Raw genomic sequence first — 25755 nt, 5'->3', positions numbered from 1 at the left:
TATCTTATCCAACAATGTTTGATATCATTATGGGAAAAAACACTGCGAAGTCATTTATTTTACAGGAGAACTTTATCGTAGACTTGCAAAGGGTGAGATCAATAGATCGATGTCGGATAAAAATCTAAATTCAAATAGCTAGGGGAAGGAGGGGGGATTAAAAACTCCCGAGGTTTCTGTCATCTGACATCGATTTCACTTTATTGGAAAAAGACAAAAAGACATTTGACTGTTAAATACCACATAATAATATTACATTTTCATTTGTGAATAAACAGTAGAAAGGTATACAGAGGGTTATTTTTAATCGTGTGTTTTTACTTGTTAATCGATTAGTTTCAACAATCATTATATTTAGTTTTAAAGAAAGTGGGGTCTTGCCGAAAACTATGTGAATTAAGTTTTTTGTCAGACATTGAACTTTTGATCTCGCCCCTAAAGTAAGACGTCATAATCACCAATAAGTTGATATCTTTAATTGGCTGTAATATTTTAAATACAATCAATATTGCTCTAACATTTTAAGGAACAATTCTCTAAAGTTCATACTTTAATCTAGCACCAAATTACTTAAGGGCCCTTTCGCTCACAACAGCTCAGCTAATCTTTTTGAAAATCTTCCGAAGAACAGAACTAAGTTGACTCAGGTAAGCGTTGTGTTTTTTTCCATGGTACTCTTGTTAAACTGGTTGCGATTGGACTAAATTCGGGGATCAAATTTGTCATAATGCATGCATTAGTTTGAAAACGGGATGGGAGAGGGCTAAAATAGACTGTGATTGCTGTCCATTATTTGTGAATAAAATATTGATTAACCCTCTCTCTACCGTATCGGTCAATATGACCGATAGCGCGTAAAAACAGGGCTACGCAAAAGGAGTGTCTATGAATCTTTGAAACTACGGACTTAATATATATGTTTTATATATCATATTTTTGGAAATTTTCTATATTTTTTAACTATGCAAAAATCAATTGAATAAATAAAGCCATTAAATTAAAAAAAGCATTTAAAATGAAAGATGACTTCGTCTAAATATGACGCAACGCTTTGTCGCAAGGTCATTTCCCCCTCGCTATGATTTTTTTTATTTTCCCTATGAATGCAATATTTTTTTTATATTTTTGAAAAGCATATATCCCCTGCTTTCAGTACATATAAAAATTATTTTTAATGCCTGGCAAAGTTATAAGAAAATAGCAATTTTTTGCACATATACGTTGTTTTACGATTTTATTTCTCAATGTTTAAACAGATCGGCGTTTTATCTATATTTATATATGGAAATAGGGAAAAGTAAATACATCCTGTAAAAGTAGAGGAAATTTTCTTTCTGATGGACCCTTATTCATATTATAATTCTCGGTAGTTTTTATATTACGATAAAATGAAATTGGGACATGCTGCGCGGTTTTCTTAAAAATTAGCGACAAATCGACGTCGCTAACAGCAATCGACGCGCGTCGCACAATAAAGTGGTGAAAACTATTTGTATTGTCCTCTTTTAGTAAATTCAGTACCTGTTAATACACTAAAACAACATACATACATGTATGAAATAATCAGCCAGGTATCTCTGCTATTTTTAAAAAGCATAAAACCAATATTGGTTTATAACAGTTACACAACCTACATGTAACTTCATAAAACACCTATTGAGAATGTTACATCGGCAGATTGAATTTTAAAAAAGATAAATAAAGTACTTCAAATTCAGATATAAACGTTATATTTGTTCGGAATAGTAATAATTATTTTCTCTGCCAAAGAAAGAAAACAAAAAGGAAGTTCGCCTATATATAGCCTGTATACTTTTATTTTTCCGTGATCCGGATCGCGGGGTTTTCTGAAAGTGTGCACGGAGAACACACGTGTTTCCGTTTCAACGAAAACAACACAGCTTCACCGTGACTGTCACAGCGAACGCTTACAAGTATTTTACATCTTTAAAACGACCTGATGTCAGAAGAAGAAGATGCCCTGGATCTCCTGTTGCAGGATGACCCAAACGATCATGCAATCAGTATAAATACGTACATGTAAGTTGATGTAGCCACATAGGCCGACTAAAAAGAAAAAAAAATGCGGTTTTGTCATGTTATGAAAAATTCACGATTAATTAACCGCGATTTGATGCCATGATTTGTCGTTTCATGAAAGAAAATATTTATATTTTATGATACCTAAACCAAGTGAATAACACCCTGTCCGGGTCCGGCAGTTTGATTACCCCCCCCCCCCCTTTTCCCAGAATTATCTCCTTACCTGACGCGCGATTCTAAGAAGGGGGTATATTTAGTGTATAATGGGATGGGGTGGTTTTAATCAGACTGGGCATTCACGACCGCTGGTGAGAAGGCTATTTTCCAAGTTTTTTCCATGTTTATAAAAGAAATTATCTTTCTATGAAAAGAAAACACAATCTGTTAGGAAAACACACTTTGCATTATTGTAATGATAGAATTTATTATCATAATTTGAATTATTTTCTTTATTCTGTAACAGAAATAAAAGCAAAATGTGTGTTTGGGCCAAAATGGGGGTGGGTTAACATCAATCAAAGTCTTATTATGACGGGCTAATGAAAAATCATATTGATTTCTCTTTTATCCAAATGCATGTATTTTATATACACTTAGTAGCTTATGACCATAAATTACATGTGATCCATACATGCTGGTACTTGTATGCTATGAGCTGATGGGCACGTGTCTCCTTCTTGCCGGCCTCCTCCGTGGCCGAGTGGTTAGAGCATTGAGCTCAAAATCACACGGCCTCTCACCTCTGTCGGCGCGGGTTCGAATCCCGTTCGCGCCGGTAAGTGAGAAGGTTTTCCCAGTTTACTTTCAAACGATCGGTGGTCTCTCCCCAGGTATCTGGGTTCTCTCTTCCACCAATAAAAAAAACTGGGTTTGGAAACTGAGTTTGGCAGAAAACATCAATCAATCAATCCCCTTCTTGCCTAGATTTTCTCTAATTTCGACTAAATCCACAGCCCATCAGAGTACCATGCAAGGGGATTTAGACACTGGGTACCATTAAGAAGCAATTCAATTCAACTTTTATATCTGGGGTCATTCACTTTCCCTCAGAGTTTCAGTATTTTCGCTGGACCCTGTAGGTTTTAACCTGAATTTCCTCAGTATTTGCCCTCGTGTATAATATATGCTGGGCATAATGCAGATACCTACATGATACATATTTTTTTTCATTACCCACTCTGCTACTCTCACAATGTATAATAAAATATTCGATTCATTTCTAACACATGTATGCAATTCCTTACCTTATCTTTAAATAAATCTGAGTAAATAAATTTAAGTGCGAAACTGTTCCATGCTACCGTGAAACTTAGATTTTGCTTTTTAAACATAAACCAACAATTCTTAATTGTAATTTCTTTCCTTCTTTAAAAAGGGTATTGGCATCCCAATATTTAGTGGGAAGTTCCCAGGTATCATCCGCTAGCGACAGTCTACTAGCAAATCCAGACATATATTGGAAGGATGCTGATGTGGAGGACACAGAAACACCTGATCCCAGAACTGTCGCATTTCATTCGGGGTGACAACCTGGCTTTCAGTTGGTATGACTCTTTGAGGTTGAATATAGGGTTAAATCAGTATAAATTTGATTAACATTCAAATCCAGATAATGCATTCACAATTGGAATCATGGCATTATGGTACACTGATATGTGTGTACCATTTTACTGGGTTTTTTGTTTGTTTGTGGTTTTTTGTTGTTTTTTTATTTTGGTGCATAACTAGGGATCGTATATATACAAAATGAGACAAAACAATTTCTAATTAGTTTCTAATTATAAGGTATGGCACGTTTTAAGGTATGGTGGCCAATACTGATTTTATTTGCAATTTTCTTTCAGATATGGGACCCTATTATTTGGAGAACTGCAGATTTTATGAAGCTGTCTTTGACAGAAGATTTGGTTTTCTCCATCTGTGTTGCCACCAACCATTATGCTGAGAATGAGATGGTCATATCTAGGGGGAAGGGTTGCCATATACTTCCCAAGGAAGTTTGCAGCCTCTCACTGAAGAGGAACTGTACAGGTATTACTAGTTTTAAAAACCGATATTGTGGCGGTGATTTCCAGTTTAAAAAGAATAATAAAATGCATCGTAAAAAGATTACCTTTACCAAAATTAATCTGGCTGTGAATGTAACTCATTTATTAAATGTGTACTACAATTAACTCTGATAAAATTTCATAAGTAATTAAATGCATACTTTTCAGCGGGCCTTGATTATCGAAAACATTTACAGAGCCAATTGAGTATTCAAAAGCTTTGACAATACATTAGTATTTAGGACTAAGTATTAAGAAATACTTTTTTTCCAGATTTTTGTGCATTATCTTATACACGCCTGCTGTGAAGTTCCAGTCGATAGACAGATATTGGTCAACGCATGCCCCTGTCGGAACAACTCATTATCAAGAATTATGTCTAGAAATAGGTTTCAAGAGGTTGAATATAAGAACATTTTTGTTAAATATGATGCAAGTACATTTAAATCTAGTGATTGAAAGTAAGTACTTGAACTTTCGTATATGTTGAACCTGGAGAGGAAAAATGTTAGTACTTTTTGATAACATTTGATAAGGTGTTGTTGCTTAGCAACCAAATATAATTGAATAAAAAAATAGATTGTTTTGGATTAACAATAATTGAAAGATCTTTGTTTTAATGTTGCAATACTTATTCTATTTAATGGAACATAATGGCAAAACGTCATATTATTAGAAAATGATGGACAAGTATATAAAGTACGAAGTTTCCATTTGATGACCTTTGACCTTAATTCTCTTCATCATATTTTTGTTAAAAACCTTTTAAAATGATTAAGATCTATTTAAAGATTATATTTTTAAAATAATGTGACATTTACTAATCATCATGGATTGTAATTACGTTTAAATTGTGTCGAATGGATGCAGAAAGGCAAATTATGGTCAAAATTGTACTATGAGTGTTGTTACTTAGCAACCAAAAATATTTGTTTGTCAATAAAATTGATTAGTTTGATTTTGTTCTTTTTGTAGTATATTAAAAGGCACATTAGCTCATATATTTAGAATTTCCTATTTTTGACTCTAATCTAGTGAGAGGGGTCGTAATATATATATTTCAGAGAAAAAAGATTGCAAAAATGTGCACTTATATGACCTTTGACCCCGTAGATCTATTTGAGGTCATGGGATACATTGACAAATTTTATAAGAAATTGTTCCCTGTCCAATTCCTAACAAAATTACATGTCATATGCCTACCCCAAATCGTGATCCATGCAGATTTAAATCGATTTAAAAATATTGTCATTTAGTCTTTAAAAACCTCTAAAATGTGCCGGTAGAGAAAGGGTTAAACAAATAAAACAATAAATCTAAATGAACTCGAATGAAATTTGAATAATTATGTGCTTTTCAAAACCAAAATAAAAAAACAAAAAACTTTGACTGTTGGTATAAGAAAATAAATGTGCTTTTGTAATGATTGACACACGAGGTCTGTTCGATATGTAATGTGTATTGTACAATATTTCAAAAGCATTCGACTCAAATAGTGAAATGAACATTTCATACCTTCTCGGTATTCTCCGCGGTTTGAAATATATAATTTCAATCTCTGAATTAATTTCTGAAATGCATCACGGTACGCTGATTTAGGTAGACTTCTGAGGCACTGACTGATGGCTGAGCCAAGGGCTTGTCGGGACTTGTAACGACGACCAGATAAGAATTATTTAACTTTTTTAAAACGGAAAAAGTCGCATAAGGTTAGATCTGGAGAGTATGGTGGGTGTGGCAAGACGGTAACCTTCTCCGACTTCAAAAATTGCTTCACCAGGTCAGATCTATGTGGTGGAGCATTATCATAAAGTAGACGAACATGCCTAAATCCTGACACGGGGCGTCGTTTATGATAATATTTCTTAAGTCTTTTTAGTATAACATCTCGGTAATACCGACCTGTAACCGCCACCGGAATTTGTACGGCTACACCATCACATGAGAAGAATATGCAATAAAGAACCTTCTTTGTGCTTATGGTTCCTTTCGCAACTACATGCCTTTTACCGTATTTAGTTAGCCATATTTTGCTTCCAATTTTTCTTACTGGTTCGAAATAGTGAACTCATGTTTCGTCACCAGTAACAATGGTTGCAAATTGTCTTTGATTGAATTTGAGAAACATTTTGAGCATTTGCTTAGCGGTTTGTACTCGTACCCGTTTTTGGTCATCTGTCAATATCCATCTGGCAGAAATCTTTCGTACTTTCGAAATACGCTTCAAAATGAAATGCATCCGTGATAGCAATATGCCAACAGCTTTGTCAATATCACGAATCGTGTATCTGCCATCACTTTCAATTATTCCCCTGACTTTTGAGACATTTGCCTTGCCTATTACAGTCACAGGTCGGCCAGATTTTGCTGCATCTTTGACGAACTCTGTGCCAGTCAGAAATGTCTTTCTCCACCTACGAACTGTCTCATACGATACCTTATCAGACCCATACACTTCCCACAATTCAGTAAAAATCTGCATTACCGAATGACCGAGTTTTATGCGAACTTTTATATAAGCTCTAATTTCTTCAATATTCTCAACCCGTTTTTCCAACCATTTTTACAGCAATGGTCAATGACGGGTTCTACTGAAATGACTATAAGTTTAAAACTATGTGGAGCTGAAGGCTTGTGTTAATACCGATGGAAAGGTGTTGAATAGAGCTATTCAGGAGTATCATCATCCCTAAAATCGTGCAAAGCGTTATCGCACTGTGGTACAATACACATTACATATCGAACAGCCCCCATAATGCAGTATAACCTGTCTAGATATGGAAATGTTGGTATTCTTGTAAACTTGAAATAGATAAGATATATTTTTTGCTTACGTTGACAGTTTGGACTGACACACGTTGTGCACCAGCTAACCTTAAATTTGGTTAGTAATATGAATCAATTCTGTAGAATATATTTGTATCAAGTCAATATAAATAACGTTATAGCGACTTCAAATCATATGAAAAATGAAATAGATATTCAAGAAATAATTTCATGTTTTTACATACATGAGGGCATGAATTTAAAAGAAATGAATTTTTGGTTAATATTTAGAGATCGTTAGCTGTTATTTTCATATGCAAATAAATATATATTTGGTGACTGCCCCCTACCATCCCATTATTTTTATAGACGTAGTGAATGAAAAGAATTTAAGCTTCAAGTTCTGAATTGAACCCATATAGCGAAGGGCGAGCGCTCTCCTCCCCCATAATGGCAGAAATCGAAGCCTGTGGTGAAAACCTGAGGACGTTTTAGCAGATAAAGACTTGTTTCGCGAAGATTGGGCTAAACCTTTTCATTCATTCCATCATTTTAGCTTTGCTTGTCAAGAATTTTAGACAAGTCACCAAGTCACCGTCCAATTCACACTTAGAATAGCCCCCCCCCCCATTATTTTGAAAAACGTTGTTAAGTTCAAATGAGGATTGTTTAATAATTGAGGTTTTTCGAAAAGTTCGTGAATTCATTGCAATAAATTGTGGAAAAAATGGGAGACAAATATAAATCCTTCATTCTTTATAATCATTTGTATCGAACAGGAAAATTTTCAATTCTGAAACAAGATTCGCTTTTTAAGATGAGCCTCTACTGCGATTCTTGTCCCCTCGGTGGAATTTCCCAATCCCATAATCGAATGAAATATTTTATTACTATATTACAGCGGTCTATCATCACAATTTCTATAGACAGGGGAAGTACAGATCCATAACTAATGAGTTATTATATCTTATTATTTCAGCTGACATTATCACGCTCAAATTCGGAGAAACATCCAGTGTGGAGCACCATATCAGGAAACGATTTTTGGGGATCGTCGCTGCAGTAGTTGGTATTGGTATTGCTGTTTGTATTGCTTACTGTGTAGACGAAGGTATGTATATAATTGAATATAAAATCTGATACTGGATAATGATAAGAGAATGAGAGAGGAAGACAGAGTGAAAGAGAAGGAGAATTGCCCTGATACTTACATGTGTACATGTATGTTCGCGAATGACCATTTATATATAAGTACTTCGTACATTTGAAGATCACTTTTTTAGTGGTTAATGTCATTGTATTTTGAAGTCATCAAATGCATATTTTAAAGGCAAGATAATAAATGTGTAAAAGCCAATTAGCATAGTTGTGGAATATTGGGTTCATAAGAATGTTTACTAACTAGATATCAATTTGCCTATCTAAGGTGGGTCAAATCATGACTTGAATTTTGATTAATTGCTTATAGGAAAAGGAAGTCAGGGACATAGTCAGGCTAACAACCCCCCTCAACTGACCTGTCCAGAGAGCGGACGCACAGTGTACGCCAACAGATCGGAAGTAAAAGTTGTACATTCATGGACGGATCCCACGGCAACTGATCCTGATGGGGAGGACACCCTTAACAGGTAAACTAACAGAATGGTGACAGTCTTAACAGGTAAACTGGCAGAATGGGGAGACCCTTAACAGATGAACTGGCAGGTGAAATGGTAGAATAGTGACACCCTTAACAGGTAAACTAACAGAATGGGGAGACCCTTAACAGATGAACTGGCAAATAAACTGGCAGAATAATGACACCCTCAACAGGTAAACTAACAGAATGGGGACAGTCTTAACAGGTAAACTGTCAGAATGGGCACACCCTTAACAGGTAAATTGGTAGAATGGGGAACCCTTAAAGGACACAACGCATGTTTCTAAACTTTTTCATTTTTTTAACAAAAGGAACTCTTTTTATGCCTAAAACTACTTTAAATGTGTTTTAAATGAAATATTTTGCGTAGTTTTCGAGTTTGAAAGCGATGAAATTCAAACCTTGCGATATGCATATTTTCTTTCGCTAGTTTACGCGCCATTATGTGTGACGTCATATGCGCCCTCGGGTTTGAAAACATCTATTAGACATTTCATAATCAGATTAGATTTAATCGACAAAAAACCAATTATCACGTTAACGGCTTGTAAATAATAATGCATTAAGATGTTTTGTGCCGTGCTCGGGTGTACTAGTTGTCGGTAGAAAGGATTTAAACTGCGTATTTTTCAATTTTTCGAAGGAAGGTACGAGAAAAAAGACGTGGGTAATTTTTTTGTTGGAGCAAGAACTTTACCTTAAAAAACACACCCAGTCACCTTTTCAAAAACCGCTTGGACAGAGACCCTGATAAACTGCGAGAAAATGGATATATCGATGCTATAAGCACTGGTTTTGTGCTTATAAAAACAAAGCATACATTCTGTTTTGCTCATCAAATATTCAATACACACTCGGATCAACTGACCTTCACCTTGTAACAACATGTATCGACGATACAATGTAACTCCTACCAACTGGTAGATTTACAAAAAAAAAAAAAAAAAAATAAAGATACAAAATAATTGAACTTTTAATTATACAAATAATAGAATATTATATTTCCTAACTTTAAATTGAATTATAAATTTATTTCCTTATTGAACTCGTAGCATTTTGAGTGCGTCAGTAGGCTATAACGCCGTGCTCCCACTTCGTACTTCCTAAAGACGTGCAAATCACAATTCAAAAATAGTAATAAGATTGCTTTATCAAAATAAAATAATGTGATTACCACTTTAAATTTGAATATTTTTATTGATTCTTTCCGAAATGCACTCGTGACAATAGCTTGACATAGGGCCTAGTTGTCAACAATTTAACGTATCATAATTTGTCTAATCCAAAAATAAATAATGATGGCACTGTTTATTTTAGAAAAACAGCGCAAATTACAGATGTATAAAGGAATAACATCACCAAACAGTTTGTAGACAGCGACCCATATAAACATTATTTACTCACAATATTGCCGATTTCATACACACTTTACTCACTATATTTGGGTATTTACATCGTTATATGTGTGCACTGGTGCGAAAACATATAAAACTCGGACAATTTGTCAACATCGATTAGGAAATATTGTAATGAAATAAAAGTGACATGATAATTAATGCTGTTGAAGACACTGCAAGTACTGTAGATAAATTTATGAACAACTCTTTTATTTATTTTTTTCAAATTCAAACAAACTTGAACTTGGAACTAAATGTTGATTGCAAAATAATGTTTGCATATAAACAGTACTTAATTATCAAAAGAATGAAATAACTTGTCATTGGTACTGTTTGGGGATGGAATTGGCTCAGAAAGTATGACGCTGATTTTATCATTAGTTTCCCCAGGAGGAATCTACACTCTGTATTTTGTGTGAACAGGAATGGTATTCAGATATCCAGCAGTACTTGGGGAGGGGGGGATTTCAACCTCATCTTTCTCCTTGTCCATAGCTATGATATGAAAATTATGTTTGTCACAAATAACATTTCTTTCTCTACCCTTTTTGGTTTTAATTCTTTCCTTTTTAAAGTTGTTCTTTTCTTTCCAATATTTTGTGTTCACCTTTTCTTGCATTTCCTTTTCAATTGCAACCTTTTCTTTCTCTCAAGATTTCTTTCTGTCTGTATTTTTTTCATTCATGTAATCTCTTTTTTCCAAGTGTGGCAAGAAATTGGGGATTGTTTTTTAATACCCCCCTCTCTCTCTTTCTCCTTTTCCTTATTTTGTCTTTCTTTAGCTTCACTTTTATAATTTCACCCTATTTCTTCTATCTTCTCCCTTGATTTCATTAACCTCTCTGGGTTATATGTATACACTAGATGTAAATTCCGAGTTTGAACATATATTTTCACAATATTTTAATCCATTACATGTTTAAAGTAAATACTTGAATAGTTATAGTTATCATAAACATAAATCATAATACATTTTCTTGAAAAAATCTATGAAATCAAAAAGTCGTTGAGGACTCTACATGGTTGCGGATTCTACAAAACACAAAAAATCTGCCATAAAACTTAGCAATAATGTACTAGAGTCTGTTTCTTTGGTAGATACATTATTAACTGTATTGCCTCTTACCAGTAAGAGTATAGAAATATAAGTCATCAGGCATTCCAAAATATGCACATGTTGCGGACACTACAGAATTTTGGGACATTTTTATGCCAGTTAGAGAAAAATGCGTCATTTTTTCCAAGTTTTGAATAATCCACTCAAACTTTTCTATAATGTTTCATTTAGTATTCAACTCATTTTTCAAAGCAAAACAAAAGTTGAAATAATGAATTAACTCGTAGTTTTTTTTACTTGTAAGTTTAAACATTGGAATTTTATAAAATTGCATAACGTACAAGCATTTTCATATTTTTAAACATTATTTCGCTAATATTTTTTCGATTTACATACAGTAAATTGCACATAAAAATGGAATGATTTCTCATTGATCTGGTTTGTATTACCAAAAGCCTCTTCTATAAATCTCTTTGAACAAAAACTTGAAAATAAAGCCATTTTTAGCTGCAACAGCATAATACACAAAATACCCCATTTCTTCAGTAATACATCTTGAATATTATTTTAAAATAGAACATGGGAGTGTTATATATCATTGGATTTGTTAAAGGTACCATTTGGTCAATTTTGGTATGGGTTTAATCATATATCTTGATGTAGAATGCATTATAACATTAGCAAGTATGAATTATCACCAATACTGTGAAAATGGCGTTAAAAAATCCCCTACCCTTAATGTAATACTTAATCTCTTTAGTGAAGTTTATCAACTGCCTCTCAATACGGAAGTTCCGAGTTCCCCAAGAGTTATTTCCCTTTGTCGAACTCTTCCGTAAATTATGACGTAAAATATGATGACAGTGGGTACATTTGCTAATAACTATCGTTGTATTATTTCTTAAAAGATGATATCCAGAGTTTCTGAGACCATCCTATCTCAGGGAAAAGGCAACTTTAGTGAGTTTATGAGTATTGGATAACAAAATGACTCAAACAAATATTGTTAATTGCCATCTTTCTTTGATAAATGCGTCACTCATGTAGAAGAGGAAACGAATAATGATTCAATAGCCAATTTGATGATCTTATTCAAACAAATTATGCTTGATATGGCCAGAATATGCATACCAGTGATTGATATAAACAAAAGTTACGCTTTTATTACATTAATCGTACGTAATCGTTATGTACAATGCCAGTCTACGATATAATGTATACATTGTGTACCCACCATACGTCATAAAATGCGAAAGAGTTCGACAAAGGGAAATAACTTTTGGGTAACTCGGAACTTGCGTATTCACATGGGCTGTATAGAAAAAAATCTTCGCGAGTGGGAACATTCTTTTTCCGGGGATAATTAATTCTAACCTCTACATATGACAAGCCCATGCACTGTGCTCTACTTCTCTAAAGAGATTAAAGAATACCCTGAATGTTGAAACTGAGCCCCTGTGGTAAAGAGATATAGGCCCTACCTTGTTTACATGGTGCTTCATATGAATTTTAACCGATCGTTAGTGTTGATAAACCACACATCTTTACATGTAACAGTAACATGACCTCTTCACTAAAACTTACAAAGGTAAGCTTAAAAACAACTCTCAATTCCAAATTGAAATTCGTCTGTACAACTGGTGGTAGAAACAAATGAGTTAGGTATAATGGGAATTTCGATCCCGACCTAAATTTCTTAGAAATCTTGTTTTACCTATTCGGTAGGATCATATATTATATTTCGATAGTTTAAGAAACAAAAATGAAAATACATTGATATAATCATTAGCTAAAATAATTAAAGATGATAAGTTAATGCACAATTATTATATTTCAATGATCTCAATATATTTCATTTTTTTCATTTTCCCGGAATTTTTCACCATTTTAAAGGATGCATTTCTGGAAAAAAAAATGAATTTTCCACACTTTTGAAAATGAAAAGTGATTAAACAAAATCCCCCTTTCTCTTTTACAAATCTCATACGATTGTAAGTGTTTGCTGTTTTAAGAAAAGTAATTTTAAAAATTGGATGTTTTTTTCTCAAGAAAACCATATTCATCAAATGAAATCAACAGTTGTCATGGAGACAAGTGAGATATTGTCACTATGGCAATGCATAAAGGAAAAGGGGACTTTGTTTGCCATAGCATATTTTTATTGACCAAAATATATTGGTATTTTCCTATCGATATTGATTATACAATTTACAATTTATTGCCTATTTTTAGCTATTTTGTGTTGATTGTGGGTGTAATCTATTTTTAGTAACATACCTCTGCAGGTATGCATCAGATGAAAAAATTAGCACCACATATAGGGTTCTTATGTATAGTGGTAAAGTATATATAAGTATCGATTCAATCCCTGGCGGTCGATGTGCCACCCTTTGCATGATTCTTACGTGGAACAGCACTTAAATGTTGCCCATGGTAAATAAATAAGGCCCCTAAAAGTTGAGTTTTTAATAATATCTCGCAGTACTTTCACAATCCGAAGGGCGCATGTGACGTCACTGTGCTACGTGACTACCTACCTAATTAACTAGACTTTTTGAAATCGGGGCTTACATTTAAGTTTGTATTGTGGTTAATTATCGCAAAATTTCGGCAAACGAACTATTAGAATTAATTACTATAAGCATAAAGAAGACGAAATGCATGTAATGTTGTATACTTTGGAAACATGAGATGTGTCCTTTAACAGCTAAACTGGCAGAATGGGGACACCCTTAACAGGTAACTGGCAGAATGGCGACACCCTTAAGAGATAAACTGGCAGAAAGGGGACACCCTTAACAGATAAAGTAGCAGTATGGGAAACCCTTAACAGATAGACTGGCAGAATGGGGGCACTCTTAACAGGTAAACTAGCAGAATGGAGAACACTTAACAGGTAAACTGGCAGAATGGGGAACCCCCAACAGATGAACTGGCAGAATGGGGACACTCTTAACAGGTAAACTAACAGAATGGTGACACTCTTAACAGGTAAACTGATAGAATGGAGAACCTTTAACATGTAAACTGGCAGAATGTATATATGATTTTTCTTAGGTGAACAAATCTTCTTACAATGTATCTCTCGAACATTCATGTTTATCATACCAAAACAAAGCAAGACTACAAAAATGCATTTGAAATTGGAGTCCGCGCATCTATACATTACATGTAGCTGAGATCGCTCTAACGGTAACACAGCGCCGTCAACGTATTAGAAGGTACAAACAACGAAAATACAGTGCTATGATAACCAGACTTTGTATTTCCATTCTCCTTGAATGCTGATTTACTTGTTTATTTTAGTATCAACCAAAACCAGGTGATTTAACTGTATATCAGAGACCCGCATATTTTGTGCCTTATTAACTATGAGAGTACAATGTCTCGGACTTATTGTTACGTCACAATAAACTTCGTTTACCTTCACATTAAATTTATGGAAAATGCACGAGGCTACCCAAGGGGTGAAAGATGGCGAGATATGATGTTTGAGAGGGAGATATGAAGTTTTATAATCCATGGCACGTGACTGTTTAAGCCAATCAGATTACACGTTGCATAGAATTCTCATACTGAGGTATAATAATAATATTTGTCGTTTTTTGTTGGTGTGTGATATTTGTTTAAGTAATATATGTCTCTTGATAAAGACGCGGGTCAGGTCGAAAATTAAAGGTTTAAATAACCAACAGTGTCGTGGCCAATATCCAAATGTGAAAATTGCCTTAGTGTCTGGTAATCAATAGGTGAAAAAATTAATGAAATATGACAACACGTTGTAAAACGTAATCGTTTCATTTAAAAAAAATCTTCAGACTATATACTAAATATGAAAAAGAAGAACTTGATACGTTGTCAGAATGGGTTAAGAGCATAAGAGAAATATTAAAATCCCACATTAGACTTATTAAAACAAAAGTACGTACCATCTATCCTTCTGTGTTTAGTAAACCAGAAGAGATAAAAGAATTAGATAGGTTACATGAGGAATATGTTTTAGTTCCAGCTGACAATGCTAGTAACAACATTGTCTTTGTTTGTAAGGCTCATTATTACAACTGTATTTTAAACCAACTTGGCATTACTTCCACTTGAGGTAATCGTAGTTATACTCCAACTGCCCTTTCAAAACAGGAAATTCTTCAAAACCATGTTTCAGTTTTAGACACATTTAATATCCCAGTCAATGGGTCGAATGAATATGAGTTACCGTACCTATACTGGATTCCTAGACTACATAAAAACCCTTACAAACAAAGATACATTGCTGGATCCAGTAAGTGCCCCTATCTTTGCTCCTCACGAAAATATTAACAACTCTGAAGGGGAAACTTCAAACGTACTGTGCGACTACATATGCCAGAAGTGGTGTTAATCAAATGTGGATTCTAAAAAATTCTAAAGAACTTTTAGTAAACTTGAAATCGCAAAACGTTTCCCAAATTAATAACATCAAAACCTATGACTTTTCAACACTATACACGACCATTCCTCACGATAAATTAAAGACTAGACTTTTTGACATCATAGACAGTTGCTTCTTCAACAAACATGGAAAAAGGAAATATTCATATCTAGTGATCAGTCATCCAAAAACTTGCTTTGTTAAACACCACTCTGATTCCAAGTACATGTACTCCGAAGTTGAAATAAAAAATATGCTGGAGTTCCTCATTGACAATATCTTCGTGGTCGTTTGTGATCAGGTCTTTCAACAGTCTGTTGGAATTCCCATGGGCACGAATTGTGCTCCTTTTTTAGCTGACCTATTTCTATATTCATATGAAGCAGAATTTATTCAAAAACTTATACTCGAGAAGAAAAAATCTCTTGCTATGGCCTTCAATTCGACATTTAGATATATCGACAACGTTTTGTCTATTAACAATGATAACTTTCATTCATATGTCGATTCGATTTATCCCTGTGAACTCGAAATAAAAGACACCACGGAGTCGTCCACTTCTGCTTCATACTTAGATATTTTATTGAAAGTAGACATTAACGGCAAACTGACAACGCAACTGCATGACAAACGGGATGATTTCAGCTTCTCCATCGTCAACTTCCCGTATTTATTTAGCAATATTCCATTATCAGTTGGATATGGTGTTTATATCTCTCAACTGATTCGATATGCAAGAGCTTGTTCTGTGTATTGTCAGTTTTTAAATCGAGGCAAGCTACTGACAAACAAGTTGATTGTACAGGGGTTTCAACAGTTTCGATTGAAGTCAGCATTTCACAAATTCTACGGTCGTTATAACGATCTAGTTCGTCAATACAACCTATCAATGGGTCAAATGTTTTCTGACATGTTTCATACCGATTGTTAGACCGTTCTTGATACACTGATTTTGACTACGGATAACTCCGTTTATCTGATCAGGATATAGGGCTCACGGCGGGTGTAACCGGTCGACAGGGGATGCTTACTCCTAATCACCTGATCACACCTCTGGTGTGTCCAGGGGTCCGTGTTTGCCCAACTATCGTACTTTGTATTGTTTATAGGAGTTATGAGATTGATCACTGTTCGTTATCTTCACCTTTCCTCTACCACTTTCTATTGCAAGTTTATGTGCACTCAATCTAATTCTTCTAAAAGATAATCTCTCAGATCGTTTTCTGAGTAAATCAACATATGGACTTCTTTTTCACGTATATAATTTGTTTTACAAAGTTTTTTTTATGATTGCCCCTGAGTGCACTGGTCAATGATTCTTTGTTTTATGCTTGGTAAAAGTTGTTGAATTGAACCTTTATATTTGGTAATGTTTGAAAATCCCAGATTATCTAGAATAGAAAATATTTTCCTAGTCCAAGTATTGTAATCACTTGTGGATTGAAAATTTTTAAAAGCCCCCCCCCCCCCCCCCAAAAAAAAATCAGAAGTTATCAGATGATTCCAATATTTAATACTTGAGAATGAAATGTTGGACCAAAGTGGTAGTCTATTAAGTTCTGCTAGACAACCAGCATTGGATGTTTGCAGTGCATTCCGAGGATATCTTATATGAATTTTAAGTGAAATGTTTCTATATTTGAAATATCTTTGAATGAGAGATCCACTCCCCTTATTTCACTACAATAAAGAAGAACTTGAAGTACAATAGCATCAAAACGTTTTTCTAAACTTTGAGATGGGTTATCAACACCATATAATATATAAGATAAACTTAATATCCATACAGTGTCAAATGCTTTTCTAAGATCAATAAAAGCCACATAATCTTTTTTTTTGTTTTTTGTAATGGTCAATTATTCTTTAAATCAGTGGTGTGATGTTCTACAATTTTCTTTGAAACCAATGTGATTTCCGCTTATCAGTGACGTAGAGTTTACATATTCAAGTAACCTAGTATGGATTATTGTATTGAAAAGTTTTCCTAGATTTGACGTACATGTAATTGATATACCTCGGCAGTTGCTAGGATCAAGCCTATTACCAGATTTATACAGGAATACTAAATAGCTCTCATTCCAGCTTCTTGGTAATACACCAGAATTAAGTTGAAAGTTAAACAATTTGTCCACAGGTTTCAGCATTACAGATCCCATTTTTTCAATATTTCATTTGATATCATATCCATGGAAGAACTCTCCCCATTTTCCAGGAACTTTAAGGCAGCCTTTATTTCATTGATAGTGATTTCTGGTTCAAGGAAATTTTTGTGGTGCAGTTTATCTTTCAAAACATGAAATTTATACATTATACTCTGATGAAAATTATTTTGATTGTTGTCTGCTTTATCAATTTTTTTTTAAAACTGGCAACATTCCTCAGGGTGAACATCATGAGATGAAATTTGTCCAGTATTAGTTTTATCTAATTTGTTCAATAATTTCCAGAATAACTTTGGATTTTTATCAACAATGTTGTTAATGTCATTGCAAATTGTATTTCTGTAATTTTGTTCTTCAAATTTACGAAATCTTCTGTACTTTGCTTTGTATGTATAGAACATTTTTCTGTATTTTCTATTAAAAGGGTACTTGTTTACAAGTTTTTCATAATTTTTTACTGTAATTCGCAGATCAAAATACGATTGTGAGAACCATGGATTTTTCTAATTTTTCGAGTTTTATACCTTGGTCTTCTCTTAATAATTTTAGTTGACATTTTTGCACATTCAAAAAGTATTGAACGAAAGGCTTTTGAAATTGAGTCACTATCAGAAAACTAATTATTCATAAATTCTGTAAATTTATTTGAAATAAATTGCTGTGGATATTCTTAGTGTAAGATTCTATTGTATCATTATTTCACAAAACACTTTCCGGGTACTGGTTTTAAATTATTTGTTTGATTGGAGCTGGGTTTTCAACAAAAGCTATTGGTATAAACATTGAAATCACCTTATACTATTATGTCACGGTTTCTACTATGTTTCACCATGTCACTTAGTAAAATCGATCACATTTGTTCAATATCATTAACATTGCTATTAGAATATTCAAGAGATATATAAAATATGACAACACGTTGCAAAACGTAAGCGCTTTCATTTTCAAAATATTTTCAAACTTTCTACTTTTTAAAACAAATTATGTTGCTATGACTATAACAATATAATGACGTCATAATACAGAGGGAGTCATTTAGAGCATATCATTGTGACGTAATACAAAGAATTTACATTAAACTAATTAGTTCAGATCTAAATGAGCGATTTAAATAGTTTTATTTTTCTCTCCTTTCCACTAAATTGTCCGTGAAAAGTTAAAAAAAGGGAAAAACATTAAAATATCCATTTCCACACACGTCTAAATGTTCACAACACACACACACGCACACACACGTACACGCGCGCAAGCGTGCATGTGTGTGACACTGCTGTTCGCCTCGGCTTTTATATTTAGAAACACCACTTCTCCACTTCGGAGGTTATTCTGCAACATACCCAAAATTGCAATCTTGTTTTCCTAAATATAAGTTTATATATATATATATATATATATATATATATATATATATATATATATATATTTGCTAATCGTTAATCAATAGAACTATATTTGCATAAATGTGTTACTGACAATGTAAAATGTAGGAAAGCAATTATAATTTTAAAAGTGAATCACAAATTCACGAATGCCCGTCATCAAAACATGAACTTCCCATCATTTTTGTTGAAAATGCTGATGATCACCTTTTCAATACCTACATTTGGATTAAAAAATATTGACCATATGGTTTTCTTAGGGAACGTGTGGTGGCCTTGGCACGCTCGGTCGCTCGGCGATAATACGTGCGGCACGTTTGGTCGCCTGGGCACGCTCGGTCGCTCGGCGATAATACGTGCGGCACGATTGGTCGCCGACGTTGATCTTTATCACAATGCTTCTGTTTTATTCGACGCAGATGACCATGATTTCTATTCGATGATTAATCAATTGCAGCATAGAACTGACCTCGGGACATAAGTCAGGTTCATACTTTGAGAGAGGGAGCCACGTGGTGTCATATAAGGTATCGGACAGTAAAGGGGCTGAGGACACCTGTAGTTTCACATTTACTGTGAAGGGTAAATATGTACGATCTATTGTTATTTTGTGAGAATTATAGTTTCCATTTATTTGAACATCAGAAATGTAAAAAAAAAAAAAAATAGTAATATGGTCATAGAACATTTACCTACAGCAGAACTTTTATGGATGAGTGGATACTACATTATAGAAGCATGCTGGTGCCAGGAGAAAAAGTATTTTTTCTGGCAACTACGAAATAAGTTTTGGGGTGCCAGTACATAGAATTATCCGGTATTACACTTTCAACTATTTGGTTGCCAATGAAATAAATTTATAACAAAGCTGTCATATAAATAACCATCGCCAGATAAAATATATTACTACTTCCTGCTTTTGTGTCGACCAGTAAATAATATCCAACGACAATAGTTGTGGTAATATTATGAGACTCTGATTAGTGAAGCTGAGATTTGTGGATAGACACACTTGCCAAATCAATGTGGTGTGCTTTAGGTGAGGTGGAGTACTATTTTGATAAAGGAACGAGTTGACCAAATAGTTTAGGAGTGTTGAAAAATCAGTGGGCGCGAGTTCCACAAAGAGTTGAGACGGGTTGTATGATTTATTGGGTAAATTGTTCAATTAGTTGGGAGTTGTACATATAAACATGTAGTTTGGACGAGTTGTACATATAGTTGGGGGCGAGATGTACAAAAAGTTAAGAAGAGTGGATTTTACATATAGTTTTATAAATTGTTGGAGAGAGTTGTACAATGCACCTACAACTGGGAAGAGTTGTACAAGTAGTTCGGACGAATTGTAGAACTTGTTGGAGCGAGTTGTACAATAGTTGAGCGAATTGTATAAATACATATAGTTGGAACAAGTTAAAAATTATCGACGCTAGTTTTACAAATACTTAGGCGAATTGTACAAATAGTTTGAGAGAGAGAGAGAGTTGTACATATTGTTGGGAAGAATGGTATAAATAGTTAAGCGAGTTGTACAATGTACATACAACTGAGAAGACTTATACAAATAATTGGAGCGCGTTGTACAGATAGCTGGCAATAGTTGTACCAATAATTGGGCAAGTTCTACATATTGTTGGTACGAATGAGGAGTGGCACGAGTTGACAGGCATGCATAGTAATATTGAAAGATGTCTACATTTTTCTTTCCCCCCCCCTTTTTTTAAAAAAAAAAAATACTGTGGTCAATTAATATTTTCATCTTTCCAAATTATATACTTATTCGTAAAGAACGCTTAGTGTTTTAGATAAGACAATATCATACTTGGTTTTCATTGAAATGTTAATGGTCATGTCGCTCTCTTTTTGGTTTGTTATCTTTCATCATGTGCTATGCATATATTTATTTCAGAAATCTAGTTAAGTATTCAATGAAAGGCGAATATAACGAACATTGAATTTAATTTTGTATTACTTTTATAGTAGTACTTAGTTCATATTCATCAACTATTGTAGTGGTTTCTTGCCTGCCCATACAACCACCAGACAATAGTAGGGTTACTTGTGAGGACGAATTCATCTACGGGTCGTCATGTATCGTGAAGTGTAACGAAGGATACGAGATGATACCAGCAACCAATAACAACGAACAAGTCATATCATGTGAAAAGAGTGGGACATCCGGTGTCCCCAGTGAAAGCCCAAACAGTTGTAAAGGTATTACAAAAGATAATGTTTTCTTATGCATGGTAATGTATTTTGAATACCCACTTTAATCAAAATGATATTAAAAAATATTTAAATTTCCAACGTGTTTGCATTTGATATTTTTACAAATAGTATTGTTAGCCATTTTCTCATGAATGCGTTGTAGTTGTGAACAATGCGTGCATGAATCTTGATAGATATAGTGCGTCTAGTTTAATGTCAGCTGGAATTTCGATAGAAATAAAAGTAAAATGTAACTATAGGAAATAAATTTCATTCTTTAAAATACGAGTACATGAGGAAATAAACTGCAACGCTTCACGCCGGCATACTTTTCATGAAGAGCTAAGAGCTGTATGAAATTTGTACACATGTACACGGTATCCTGAAAATGCATTCAGTATTTCAAAAATGTCTTTGCTCTTGAACATCTAGCAAACAATATTGACTCACAGTTTCAGGCCAGACAGTAACATCAGCATGTATGTGAAATATAGGATTTCGACTGTGTGCGCAATGCTTCTATAAACTTTGTATTTCTCATGTTATGCATTTCAGCAATTGTGTGTCCAGCAGCTCTAAATCCAGCTAATGGTAAAGCTGTTTGTTCATCGTCCAATCATACATTCCAAACTGTATGTTCTACAAATTGTGATAGTGGTTATACTGTCCTACATAATCAACAAACTGAATGTCAGTCCGATAGACAGTGGTCACATGTACTACCAGCATGCACAGGTATTAATAATCGTTATATGTATGGTATTTCTTACATCAATAGGAACATGAATGAACATCAAAAGAGATCATTGTTTTTACATAGACAGCGAAAAACCAATCGTGAACACATGCCCTGAAGACATCTATGTATATGCGGAAAGAAATGGTCAACCAACCATCGTATTTTGGAGCTTACCTAGTGCTACTGATAACTCCGGAATAGTAAGCGTGACGCGGATAGAAGGGCAAGCCCAGGGATCCTCATTTCCTGAGGGGCACCATAAGCTTGTTTACACTGCATCTGATGCGAACGGAAACATATCTCCAAATTGTACATTCTACGTACACGTCGCAGGTTTGCATACACGCCTGTAGTATAGCGTTATGGATAATGTACTGTTTTTTGTTTTTTGGTTTTTTTTTTTAGCTCAAGTGAACAATTCTGATCGCCTTTTGTCTGTCCTGTCCGTCCGTGTGTCCGTCTGTAAACTTTTCACATTGACATCCCCTTCTTCAGAACCACTGAGCCAAATTCAATCAGACTTGGTACAAATCATCCTTGGGTAAATTCATGTTTATTGAAATGAAGGGCCATGTCCTCTTCAAATGGGAGATAACAACGGAAATGCAAAAATAGTATGTGGTCATTTAAAAATAATCTCCCCGAGAACCACTTGGCCAGCGAAGTTAAAATTTACATGAAAGTTTTCTGACATAGAGCAGATTCAACTTTGGTAAAATCCTAACCCCAAGGGATTGGGTGGGGTCACAATAGGGGATTAAGTTTTTACATGCGAATATATATGGAAAATTTTAAAAATATTCTTCTCAAGAACCACTGGAACAGAAGAGTTCACACTTAATGAATGCTTCCTAACACAGTGCAGATTCAAGTTTGTTAAAATCATGGTCCCGTGGGAGTAGGATGGGCCCACAATAGGGGATTAAAGTTATACATGCAAAGATATAGGGAACATCTTTTAAAAAAATTCTTCTCAAGAACCATTGGGCCAGAAAATTTCATATTTACACGAAATCTTCTAAACATAGTACATATTCAAGTTTGTTAAAATCATGGCCCCGTGGGAAGGGTGGGACCACAATAGGGGATTATAGTTTTACATACTAATTTATGAAAGCTTTCTGACATAAGGTAAATTCACTTTTGTGCAATTCACGGTCCCCGAGGGTAGGGTGGTGCCACAATTGAGGGTCAAAGTGTTATATGTTGAGTGAAAGATAATATAGGAAACATCTTTAAAAATATCTCTTGAACTATTTAAGCCAGGGCTTTCATATACATTAGTTACGGAAAGACCTTTCATGTGATGCACTGGTGTGTTATCTTGTGACCTTGACCTGGAAGTTTGGCCAACTTTTAATAAAATCTGACCTATTCAATATTTTCTGAACTATTTAAGATAAAACTGTCATATTTTGTATGATAGATTTCTTATGGGAAGATCTTTCATATCATACCATGACCTATGACGTAACCTTGAGCTCATCCAGAACAGTAAGATCATATAATCATATTGGTATTGATGCATATCTGTGTGATGTGGATCCATTTTCAATTATGTTGTGATCATTTGGGGCTAGCTTGGGGTCACAATATGTGGTCAAAAATTTTCATGTGAATAAAGATTGATAAAAAAAATCTTTCAAAAATCACAACAGCTGAACAATGGCGGGACTAAAGTGATTCAGGTGAGGGATGTGGCCCATGGGCCTTTTGTTCAATTACGCACTATCTGTATTTCATTAATCTGTTTAGTTGCACAAAATGAAAAAAAAATCTAGTAAGATTATCTTTATGTTTTGTTCTACCAAACTCAGCAGATTCGAAATTCCTTGGGTTCTTATGTCCAAAAATGAGGAAAGAAATTCTATGAATTACAACTATTATACACATATAGTATCAACAGCATGCGATTACAATTGATATATTTTACAATTCTCTGTCTTACAGTTTTAATCTGTTCACCACCAGTGATTAACGATCGATTTCTAACCTTTGACTGTCCTGATGGGTACGGTTACGGATCATCGTGTAGACTGAGTTGTATGGGGAGTTTTCCTCTAGTCGGGAATGACGTAATAACGTGTGAGAGGAATAACGATTCAATGGCTACATACTGGGATGTCGGAAGTGAAACTTCTTATTGTAAAAGTGGGTATTCTTCACACCCAAACAAAAATATCGGTAACTTGAGAAGTGTAATTAGCTTGTCTTATTAATATAAAGGCAAGTAGCAAAGGAAGGTGGACCCCCTTTTTCTAACATACTTTTTCTGTTTGTTTTACATGCCAAGGTCATATTTGTTTTACATACAAAATTTTGATTTATTAATTGGACGGTTGTTCCGCTCCCACGTTTTAGCTCACCTGTGCTATAAGGTCAAGTGAGATATTCTGATCATCTGTTGTCCAATATCCGTTTGTCTTGTAATTTGTCTGTTTTTCCGTCTGTAAACTTTACACATTTTTTATTTCTCCAGAACCACATGACCAAATACAACAAAGCTTGTAATATAGCATTCTTAGATAAAGGAGTATTAAGGAAAATCAGAATTATTAGAATTAACAAGGGAGTGATTAAGAAATAGTGAAAATAGAGAGGAGATATTTAAGAATCTTTTCAAGAACCATTGGATAAAAAAAAAACCAAATGTGAAAATGTTAAAATCAAGACTATGGGATAGGGTGTGGGCCAACATAGGAGATGAAATTATTACATAAAAACTCATAAGAAAGATATTTAAAAATCTCATGAGCAACAGCTCAATGATTAGTCACACATGTATTAATATTCAAATATCTCCAGCTATTGTAGATTCATGTTTGTTCAAATCATCTACCCCAGGCTTAGGGTGTGGTTACAAATGGGGACGTCTTGTTCTCAAAAACAATAATACCAGGATTAGAAATATTGTTATGCAGATATCAACAGAAAGTACAAACTCTAATATTTGCAAATCATGCCCCCTCCCAGGGGAGGCTACAATAGGGAATTAAAGTATAACATGAGGATATATTGGGAAAATCTTTAAAAATCTTGTTTCTAAGACTAGCAGATCCATAATTAATCATATTGATTTGCAAGCATCCTCAGAAAACTGCAGATTCAAGTTTATTCAAATCATGACACTAGAGGATAGAGGAAACACAATGTTGTATCAAATTTTTACATGATACAATTATTCTCCAGACCAGCAGGACGATGGTTAGTCATATTAATATGCAAGCATCCTTAGGTATTGCAGATTCGAGTCTCCTCAAGTCATTGGGGATGTAAGAATATAATGACGTCACAATACAGAGGAAGTCATTTGAAGCGTACTATTGTGACGTAATACAAAGAATTTACATTATCAAGCGTTGGTCTAAATGAACAAATGAAATATTTTTCTTTCTCTCTCCTTTCCACTAAATTTTCTTTGAAAAGTTTGTAAAAAGGAAAAGCGTTAAAATGTCCATTTCCCCACACATCTAAATGTTCACTCAGTTTTATTCTACAGTATTCCGATACTTGAATGTGTTGCTTATGTACACGAATTCTGGTTCTAAGAGTTGTTCCTGTCTCTCCGATATAAATTTGTTTACATCCGCTACATGTAATAACAAATATTAAATTCAAAATTTACTTGCCTAGATAATCGAGCGGTTTAGCGCGCTGGTTACATGCTGCTAAGCGATTTGGTTCCGCAGGTCGTGAGTTTAACCCCGGGTAGGAGTTGAAGTGGGTATCCAAATAAAGTGAAATTTTCTGTGCTTTATATTAAATATTTCTTTACTTAGGGCAGTTATGTTTATTTAAGAGTTCATTGCTATTTCTGTGCTATATATATATATATATATATATATATATATATATATAAGCACTGAAAAGGCCACGACACTGTTGGTTATTTAAAACTCAAATTTTCGA

The 25755-nt window shown here is 34.3% G+C and overlaps 1 protein-coding gene and 1 long non-coding RNA gene across 2 annotated transcripts in view; both read left to right on the top strand.

Annotated features, from left to right (window-relative positions):
* LOC125652081 (sushi, von Willebrand factor type A, EGF and pentraxin domain-containing protein 1-like) overlaps positions 1–25755 on the top strand; it is a 61304-nt gene that overhangs the window by 10936 nt on the left and 24613 nt on the right. The window contains exons 4-10 of the mRNA XM_048881045.2: positions 7837–7968; positions 8326–8485; positions 19357–19481; positions 20913–21113; positions 21663–21842; positions 21928–22179; positions 23797–23997. Of these exons, the coding sequence (XP_048737002.2) occupies positions 7837–7968; positions 8326–8485; positions 19357–19481; positions 20913–21113; positions 21663–21842; positions 21928–22179; positions 23797–23997 (1251 nt within the window). The remainder of the gene's footprint in view (positions 1–7836; positions 7969–8325; positions 8486–19356; positions 19482–20912; positions 21114–21662; positions 21843–21927; positions 22180–23796; positions 23998–25755) is intronic.
* LOC130054491 (uncharacterized) lies at positions 3992–5049 on the top strand. Its single transcript, XR_008802800.1, has 2 exons — positions 3992–4074; positions 4365–5049. It is a non-coding gene; the product is annotated as an uncharacterized LOC130054491 (long non-coding RNA).

Source organism: Ostrea edulis, chromosome 5, assembly GCF_947568905.1.
Source record: "Ostrea edulis chromosome 5, xbOstEdul1.1, whole genome shotgun sequence".
NCBI lineage: Eukaryota > Metazoa > Mollusca > Bivalvia > Ostreida > Ostreidae > Ostrea > Ostrea edulis.
This window is presented reverse-complemented; position numbering and strand designations above follow the sequence as displayed.